The sequence below is a fragment of the Miscanthus floridulus genome, chromosome 19 (assembly GCF_019320115.1).
Source record: "Miscanthus floridulus cultivar M001 chromosome 19, ASM1932011v1, whole genome shotgun sequence".
Taxonomy (NCBI): Eukaryota; Viridiplantae; Streptophyta; class Magnoliopsida; order Poales; family Poaceae; genus Miscanthus; species Miscanthus floridulus.
In genome coordinates, this window is record NC_089598.1 from 94,653,769 (window position 1) to 94,663,490 (window position 9,722).

The 9,722-nt window shown below is 39.7% G+C and overlaps 1 protein-coding gene across 1 annotated transcript; it reads left to right on the forward strand.

Annotated features, from left to right (window-relative positions):
* The first annotated feature begins 9,152 nt into the window (after positions 1–9,152).
* LOC136526412 (EG45-like domain containing protein) lies at positions 9,153–9,722 on the forward strand. Its single transcript, XM_066519080.1, has 2 exons — positions 9,153–9,252; positions 9,406–9,722. The coding sequence occupies exons 1-2, from the start codon at positions 9,153–9,155 to the stop codon at positions 9,720–9,722; spliced, it is 417 nt and encodes a 138-aa protein (XP_066375177.1).

A 9,722-nucleotide genomic window follows, 5' to 3' on the forward strand; every position in this document is an offset into this window, starting at 1 on the left:
AGCTCCGGTCCAATGAACAGTATTATTTTGAGCCTTTTTCTTTTTCTTTTTCATGCTAATTTTGCATAATTTCTAGAAATTGATTAATGGCTCAAAGAAAATTAGTTAAGAGAATTTTCCTGTGGGTAAAATTCACTAATTAAGTTTATGTTTCCGCTGCAAAGTTTAATGCTGATTATCTTCCAATTAAATTCGAATTAACAAGAGAATTTAATTTGAAGAGCAGTTATATTTAGTAAATTATGATTATGTTTATCCTCTAATTAAATTAGAACCAACGGAGAAATTTAAATTAGAGAAGTAGTCCATTTTTGTTTAAGTAAGATTATGGTATTGTCATTTTTTGACCAACGTTGATAATGACAATATTATAACAAATTTAAGTTTGAAGTTTAAATCTCTGGTAAATTTTACACCAACGTGGTGAATTTATTAGAGAGTAGATAAGGACCAAGAAATGCTCCTGAACTAAAAGAATGTATTTCATTATCAAGTTTTCGCTGAAATGATGTTGATTATTTTTCTAATTAAATTCGAACCAACGGAAGAATTTAATTTTAAAGAGTAGTTATATGGATTTCAAGTTAATTTATGAGTTTTATGTATTAATTCTATTTTCTGCCCATCTGTGATGTAGAATTGATGCAGATGCATATTGTATGTTTTATTTTTTAATCGACGAGATCGCTCGGCTACATGCCAACGGGCTACAATGCTAGGTATGTGAATAAAAAGGCTTGAGTCAAGCCAGTTCATGACAGTTTTTGTTAGTTTACTAATTTTCTGATTAAATTGGAACCAACGAGAAGATTTAATTAGAAAATGAAGTGTAAGTGAATGTTTTAGTCGTTATGACTAAGTTTTCGTATAGATGTATCCCGCACGGAGAGAAGTTTTGGCATAGTACTTATGCTAGTCAATCCTGCATGGCAGGGGAAGTTTTTGTGATGATTCACATTTTTTGTATCCCGCATAGCGAGAGAAGTTTAGATAGCTCTTATGCTGTCCGAGCATTGACCATGGCACAATAGAAATGCATCATCATAGTCAATACTAACCAAAGAATAAGAAAAGATGCAAGCATGACTTACAAAAGTACAGCTAATGATAGACCTCGTTGAGTTCTTCAAGTGAAATAAAGAAAGTGTACTCCTAAACGGATCAAAAAATAACTTTGTTTACATGAGACAATCATGTGAATGAAGTAAGTTGCGAGTGTCTCCACGTTCACAGGTTTTCTGAAAAGTTCTCGAAATTATGGCAGTAAAATTCATACCATATTTCGAGGGGCGGAATATTAAGATCAATTAAGAAAAATACTCTTCATTAAGAGTGAGATAAAAGATTAATTAAGAAAGATACTCTTCATTAAGAGTGAGATAAAGATTAATTAAGATGAAACCATTGGAGAAGTACAACGGTCACAACAATGATATCCCTAAGCAGAGAAACAACTAAATTCCTGAATTTTTTTAAGTTCCGAGAGGAAGATAGCGTAGTCACCATCAAAGATATTAAAGCGGTGCTTAAAGTGACATATAAGGTTTTAACAGATTGAACCCAAATAAGAAATGAGAAAATACACTATCTTTATAAAAGATGGGACAATCTGGGGGAGCATGGTATGTAGCGGTATGTAGAGACCTAAGATTTGAAGAGAAACGGGACTACGTGCCCACTTCAGTAATTCAAAACAACGAATTTCTCAATACTTGTTGATGTTGTATGACTTATACAACACCTGTTGTTGGCTTTCGAAGAAGATGAATAATGTAAACAATGATCTTATGATACAGGAGCCTATAGAATCAATTGCCTCTTGGCAATGAAGAGCAACAACAGCCCCATATGAAAGTGCCGGTAGCTGAGGCCCTAGAAGGTCTCAAAGAATTAGTAAACCAGTTTTCTGATGACTATGAAGTCTATGTTAGTAAAGAAATTCAAATGAAGGGTGACCCCACCTCATTTGAAGAAGACATGAGAAGCGTTTACTCGTTTAAATGGCAAGAAGCTATGAAAGTTGAAATGAATTCGATGAATACCAACGATGTTTGGGACTTAGAAGTAATTCCTAATGGAGCCAAAACAGTAGGCTGTTAATGGATCTACAAGACAAAATATGATTCCAAAGGGAATGTAGAAAGATATAAAGCACGACTTATGGCCATATGCTTTACGCAAAGAGAATGAATAGATTACAATGAGAGTTTTCTCTCTAGACTTATGTAAGGATTCTTTTAGAATCATAATGGTGTTAACATCACATTACGATTTAAAGTTTCATCAGATGGATGTAAAGACGATATTTCTCAACGGGGATTTGTATGAAAACATTTACATAGCACAACCCAAAGGTTTTGTCGTGGAAGAAAAAGAACGTATGGGATGCCACCTGTAGAAATCCATTTATGGGTTAAAACAAGTCATACGACAGTGGTATTTGAAGTTGATGAAAACAATAAGAAAGTTTGAGTTTTTAAAGAAAATGAGAAGGACAATAGCGTTTATGCGAAGTTCAAGAATGGAAAATTCATTTTCCACATCCTGTGAATAGACGACACTCTACTCACTAGTAGTGATGTTAATCTGTCATTAGAGAAGAAGTAGTTCTGTCCTCAAGTTTCAATGTGAATGATCTTGGTGAAGCATCGTTGGTTCTAGGATTCAAAATTCACCGAGATAGAAGAAAATGGGATATTAGGACTATTGCAAAGGCATACTTAGAAAAGATTCTAAAGAAATAAAGTATGCATGCGAGTAAACCTACGCCTGCTCCTATAAGTCAAGGGTAATAGATTTGAGAACTTTAAGTGTTCCAGGAACCGATATGAGATTGATCAAATGAACATGGTTCCATATGCTTTAGCTGTTGGAAGCTTGATGAGTGTACAAGTACAAGTAAGAACTTACCCTGACGTAGTTTACGTATCCGGGATATTTTGGCAGAAGTCCAGTCCAGATATAGATCATTGGAATGGAGTTGAAAATGTCTTGCAATTTTGCAAAGTATCATAGGCCTCATGCTGAGTAAGAAAGAACAAATACTCTCAAATAGTTGAGGGTACAAATGTTAAGTCTTAGCTAGATGTGTAGTGAAATCCACAGCAGTTGCTAATTCTCGCAGTTGGAGTATTATTGTAGAAAAGCTCCAAAGAAATAGTTGTGGTGTCATCAGTGATGCATACCATAGTATAGCTTGACATGAGGCTTAAGGAACAGACAAAACGAGGTTAAGGGGATTTGTACCCAGATTTAACAATGGTAGACAACAGCAATAACCATTTAAAGTAAGTTAACTGCTAAGACAACAGGCCCTGGATCGCGGCCCATAGATCGGCCACCATTGTCGAAGATGCCACCTGGGAGAAGACATCCTTGGAGAGGGAGGAGAAGAGGTAGCCACGGACTTGGCTGTCCTTGGCAAACCACTTCTCGTAGTCTGGGTTGACCACCGGTGCGATCTGCTTGCCTGCCGCAACAGCGGCAGCATCCTCCGGGAGAAACTCGGGAGGGGGCTTCGAGACGGGCTTGGTGTAGCTCTAGAGTTGGGCACCCTGCAGGGTTGCTGTGACCTGAGCGAGCCACATGCTGTGATTCCCACGGGTTAGCTTCTCCGTCATGGGCGGAAGGAAGCCGAAGGAGAAAGCAGCGGTGACGTCGAAAGAAGTCGCCATGAGGATCGATCTAATCCGCAGGGATATGTGTTAATCTGATACCATGTAAAGAAAATGGGGGGAACAAGATGCCCTTCTCAGGGCTCTCGGTACATGTTAAGTAGGCAGGGAAGAGCCCCCTGCGTGGCACATACATCAGGTGTTTGTTACAACAAACTCACACACTAGACCTATCTATCCGCATACACATTTGTTACACATACGCCTTGGCTCAACAACCTGAGCCCCTACGGCGTCACCCTTGCCTATACATTGTACCTAGACATTGTTATCTTCAACAGTTCTACTATTGATGATCTGAGTAACATTAATGCTAAGTCGAAACTTCATTTAGACAGCTTTGAGCCTGAAGGGCAAGTATCACCGAGATGGGTAGAAGATAAGAATAAGAGATCTATTGCTTTTGGTTCTTCTATTTCTTCCAGTAAGGTTAAAATAGGGTCTATGTTAGGTGATGATAGTAAAATAGTTGTCCCTGATAATTCTTATGGTATTAGTGAGGAAGATGGCCCTCAAACACCAGTTGTTCTGTCATCTAAGTATGATCTTTTGGATTTGCTTGAGGATGAGATAGAAAAGGCATGGACTAAAGTAGCTCATAGGAAGAAAAAATAGAAGGTTTAAATGATAGGTCTTTTTTGGAACATTAGGGGTCTTGGGAAAATTGGTAGACATCCTGCTTTAGTGGAGAGGATTAAGAACACTAGGGCAGATGTGGTAGGGATTACTGAAACTAAGAAGGAGTCCTTTACTCCTAGGTATCTTAAGTCTTTAACTGGACCTGTACCTTTTGAGTGGTTTGTTCTACCGGCTAAGAGGTCTGCTGGTGGTAATTTGGTGGGATGTAACAAGGAAAAATTTTCTGCTTCAGTTTGCTCTTCCTTAGATTTTACTATTAGTATTATGATCCAGGATAAAAAAATCTGGTTTTATCTGGAAATTAGTAGTAGTTTATGGCTCACCCTATGAAGAGGGTAAAGAGGCATTTATCCAAGAATTACATTCTATCATGCAATCCTGGAATGGACCAGTTTTATTAGGTGGAGATTTTAATCTTGTTAGGTTTGCTACAGATAAAAGCAATGGTAATATTAATTACAAGTGGGCTGATCTTTTTAATGACAGGATTCACAAATGGGCTCTGGTGGAGCTTAGTGCAAAAAATATGAAATTCACATGGACTAATAATCAGGAGAATCCTATTATGGCAAAGATTGATAGGATCTTTGTAACTAATGACTGGGACAGATGTTTCCCTTTAGCTAGGGTTAGATGCTCGGAAAGACTCCCTAGTGATCATAATCCACTTGTATTAGAGGCTGGGGATAATGCCCATTTGGGAAAGAAAATATTTAGGTTTGAAAAATGGTGGCTACAGCAGGAAAGCTTTGTTAAGGAAGTAGAGAAGGCTTGGAGTACACCCTGCAGAGAGACTAGCAGCATTAACATTTGACAATTCAAGATTAGGACACTTAGGAGATTTGTGAGAGGCTGGGCTAGCAATGAGGTAGCTAATTTAAACAAGCAAAAAAGCTATGTTAGCTTTAGAATATAACAATTTAGAGCAGTGTTTGGAAGAGGGTGACCTTTCTCACGCAGAGTTAGAAAGGATGAGGGTACTAGCCAGTGATTTAGATAAAATTTGGGCTTTAGAAGAGATTAAAGTTAGGCAGAGGTCTAGAGATAGAAATATACTAGAGGGGGACAGGAATACTGCATTTTTTCATGCTATGGCTAACCATAGGAGTAGGAAGAAAAAGGTAGAAGCATTAGAGGGGCCTAATGGTCTAGTAAAGGATCAAAAGGGCATGATGGATATTGCAGTTAACTTTTACAAAAACCTCTTTAGGAAAGAAGATAGGATTAATGTGTCCTTGTCTAGTAATTTTTGGAACAATGATGATTTAGTCACTGTTGAAGAAAATGAAGCTTTAGTTAAACCTTTTTCTGAAGAAGAGATTAAGGCTACGGTTTGGAGCTATTATGCTGAAGGGGCTCTAGGGCCTGATGGGCTCTCGTTTATGTTTTACCACAAGTTTTGGGATCTGATTAAAGCAGATTTATAAGCTATGTTTGATGACTTCTTTCGTGGTAAGCTAGATCTGGGTAGACTGAATTTTGCTATGATTTCTTTAATTCCAAAAGTTGAGGATGCTAAGTTAATGAAGAATTTTAGGCCAATAAGTTTAATTAATTGCAGCTTTAAGATTTTTTCAAAAGTCTTAACCCTGAGATTAGGTTCCATTATAAATAGGCTAGTGTCCCCCCACAGAGTGCTTTCATTCAAGGGAGATACATTTTAGAAAGTGTTGTTATAGCACATGAATTAGTTCATAGCTTGCATACTTCTGTGAAACCAGGTATAATTCTTAAACTAGATTATGAGATGGCTTACGGCCGCGTTAGTTGGGCCTTTCTGTTTGAGATTTTGGAAACTAGAGGTTTTAGCCCTACTTGGGTTCATTGCCAGTCATAGGATTTTAAGGGCCCTCTGGTGATCTCGTCGCAACGGGCTCTCTTGATCATGTATAAAATCTTATAATATATAGGCGCTAATTTTACTTGCAAAATGAAAGCAAATTCAATAACATATTTTTAATTTAACATGTCTGATAATTATCGAGGAACAATGTAGATTAAGCAATATATTTATAGATGTATGATAATTATCGAGGAACAATGTAGATTAAAAAAGCAATATATTCGTTTTCTTTTCTCACCCATGACAAATGTTTCTTAGGTAACATTCTAAAATTCTAACACCTAAATTAGAAGAAAAATATGACTATATGGGTATAAAGTACTAGAAGTCTGGAATACTATACAAATAAATAATTTGGATTAAAAATAAAAAGGAAAAAATACCTTGGGCCTAAACAACTGATCGGTGATCGCAATTCATAAGAAGCCAAGAATTAAGATGTCATCGTCGTGGAGCCCTGCCTCGTCGCCGTCCTCGTGCGCCGTGTCCATGTCTCCGGTAGTCTAGCTCTTCGCGGCGGCGTGGCTCACCAGCTCCGCGTGTGTAAAGCGCACGTCGTGAACTCACAATCAGAGTGTGCTATGTGCAGCGTGACTCCTCGCCTCCTCTCTACCCGAGGGCCTTGGGGAAAGGAAACTAGAAAAAAAATATCGATGTTGTCTTTTTGGATCGCCTGACCAGTTCTATGTCTCCCTTTTCATTAGTTTGCTAATGCTTAATGGACTATAGGATCTGGGGGTTTGTATTCCTGGGCTTGGGCCCCTCCTCCGTTTGGGCCCTCGGCCGTCGCACCTCGTGCCCTACCCCTAGGGCCGGCACTGCTTGGGTTAGTTGGATAGATAAGCTTGTGAGGGGTGGCTCTGTGGGAGTGTCCCTCAATGGAGAAGAAAGTTGCTTCTTCAAAACTGGCAAGGGTTTGAGGCAGGGTGATCCCATCTCTCCTCTCCTTTTTAATTTGGTTGATGATGTTTTGACTAAACTTTTGATTAGAGGGGTGGAACAAGGCCTTATTAAGGGTGTAGCTGAAGACTTTAGGCCTCGGGGTATTGTGTCTCTGCAATATGCAGATGATACAATTATCTTTTCTGATGTAGACCCACAATACACTAAAAATCTGAAAAGCATTCTGATTTGGTTTGAACATTTACCAGGGATGATGATCAATTTTCATAAAAGTGAATTAATTCCATGAATGTGAAGATGATCTAGTGCTTAATCTGGCTCGGTTGTTTAACTGCCCTGTGGGGAAGTTACCAATTAAGTACCTAGGAGTACCACTTCATTTCAAGAAATTGGCTAGGGAGGATGTACAACCTTTAGTTGATAAAATGCTTAAGCGTATGGCGGGGTGGAGAGGAAACCTTCTGTCCTATGCTGCTAAGCTTGTCCTTATTAAAGCATGTTTGACTAGTATACCTGTGTATCTTCTTTCCTTTATTGAGTTTCCTAAATGGGCTATAAGGATCTTGAATACTCATTTAGCTAACTGCTTATGGAGTGATAACCCTAACGCTCATAGGTATCATTTAGCTAATTGGGAGTGTTAGTATGATGAAAGAGTATGGTGGCCTTGGGATCCCTAGTTTGAGAGATTTGAATCTCTGCCTGCTCGCCTCTTGGGTCAAAAGATACAATCTAGATGGTCAAAAGCTCTGGAGGGAGCTTATTGATCATAAGTATGAAACTAGCAAGGCCAATATCTTTGATAGCAAGACTGTTGGCAGTTCTCAGTTTTTTAGAGGGATGATCTGGGCAGCCTCTGCTGCCAAGATGGGGTATACCTGGAAAATAGGGAATGGTAGAAAGGTAAAATTCTGGGAGGATAATTGGCTGGGACCCTCCAGTTTAGCTATTCAATATTGGGAGATTTACATCTTAGTGAATGAAAAGTCTAGCACTGTAGCTAAGCTGTGGGATGGTGTAAATCTGAAGTGCACTTTCAGAAGGGGTGTTGATAATAGGCAAATGAATCTTTGGTTAGAAATTGTTCAGCTGGCTTCTACTATTACTTTTAGTAATGATGAGGATGCTCTGATCTGGAGGTTCACTTCGAATGGAGTGTATTCTTCTCAATCCTTATATAAGATAATCAATTTTAGAGGTATTTTACCAGTTTATGTCCCTGCTGTCTGGAATCTGAAAATTCCACCTAGAGTACACTTTTTTCTTTGGCTCCTGTCCAAGAACAAGTTGCTGACTAGAGATAACCTAAGTCTTAGGAAAAAAGTAGATGATAAGTTCTGTTTGTTCTGTATGGAAAATGAATCTGTCCACCACCTCTTTTTTGAGTGTGTGGTTGCTTGCCAAATGTGGGTTTATATGTCTGAGATATTTGGTAGAAGTGTAGGTAGATCCTTTGAATCAATTGGTGTCATGTGGATAAGCAATAAGAGATTCTTAGTTGATAATATCTTTTGTGCTGCTGCCCTGTGGGGGCTTTGGAAGCTAAGAAACAATTTATGCTTTCAGGGTTGTCTTTGGAAGGATATGAAAATTTTAATCCAGCATGTTGTCAATATGCTCCAAAATTGGAGACTGATCTGTCCCAAAGACAAGCTCCTGGAATACAATCAGAAACTGGAGACACTGAGGAATATCGCTACAAGGCCTCAGCTGCTACCTGGTTGCCAAGGGTAAGCCAGAACAGGGAAAAGTATCTGTTCAAGCATGCACATGACTGGCAGAACCAAGCCCTCTCGGAGGAAGTGAAAGATCACCTCGTCGGCTGTGAGGAAATGGCTGGGAAAGCTTGCGAAGCAAAGTGGTTTAGTTTGGCTGATTTCAAATCGGCTTGGCTCATGTAATGGTTGGTGGTGGTATGAGGTTTCTGTTATTGCTCGCTGATGAGCTGTGATCATGTGAACTGTTTGAAGACTGTAAACGTTTTGTCTTGGTTAATGCTAAGGCTGGGGCATGGCCCTTAAACTCTAAAAAAAGAAAGAAAGAAGAAGAAGCTGAGCCTGAGATTGTAGCGTGCAGTGGCAAAAATGGCCTCCATGGCCATGGCAATGTGCTTGATGGCTGTAGTGCTACTAGGAACGGCTTCACTTGCCACAGCAGCATCTGGCGTCGCCACGTTCTACACTAAGTACACTCGTAAATTAAATCTCCACAACCAGACTCGGAAAATCCTTAGCCCATCGAACATTTTTTGCCAATTTATTTGACTCTATATATCTATCCCGTCGTCAGTTTAATTCTATCTCTGTTTTTTTTTATTTGCGTGCATGCGTTAATTTGTCTCTACAGCGTCTGCGTGCTACGGCAACAAGAACATGGGCAACATGGTCGCAGCGGCGAGCGACTCGTTCTGGAACAACGGCGCCGTCTGTGGCCGTTGCTACCGGGTGAAGTGCACGGGCCCAGCGTACAGCGGGTCCGGCAACCCCTGCACCGGCAGCAGCGTCGTCGTCAAGATCGTGGACGAGTGCGCGAGCAGCGACGGATGCCAGAGCACCATCGACCTCTCCAAGCAGGCCTTCGCCAAGATCGCCAACCTAGACGCCGGCGAGGTCCAGGTCACCTTCAATCCCACGTACGTGCACGGTTTCTTTCCTCGTATATAG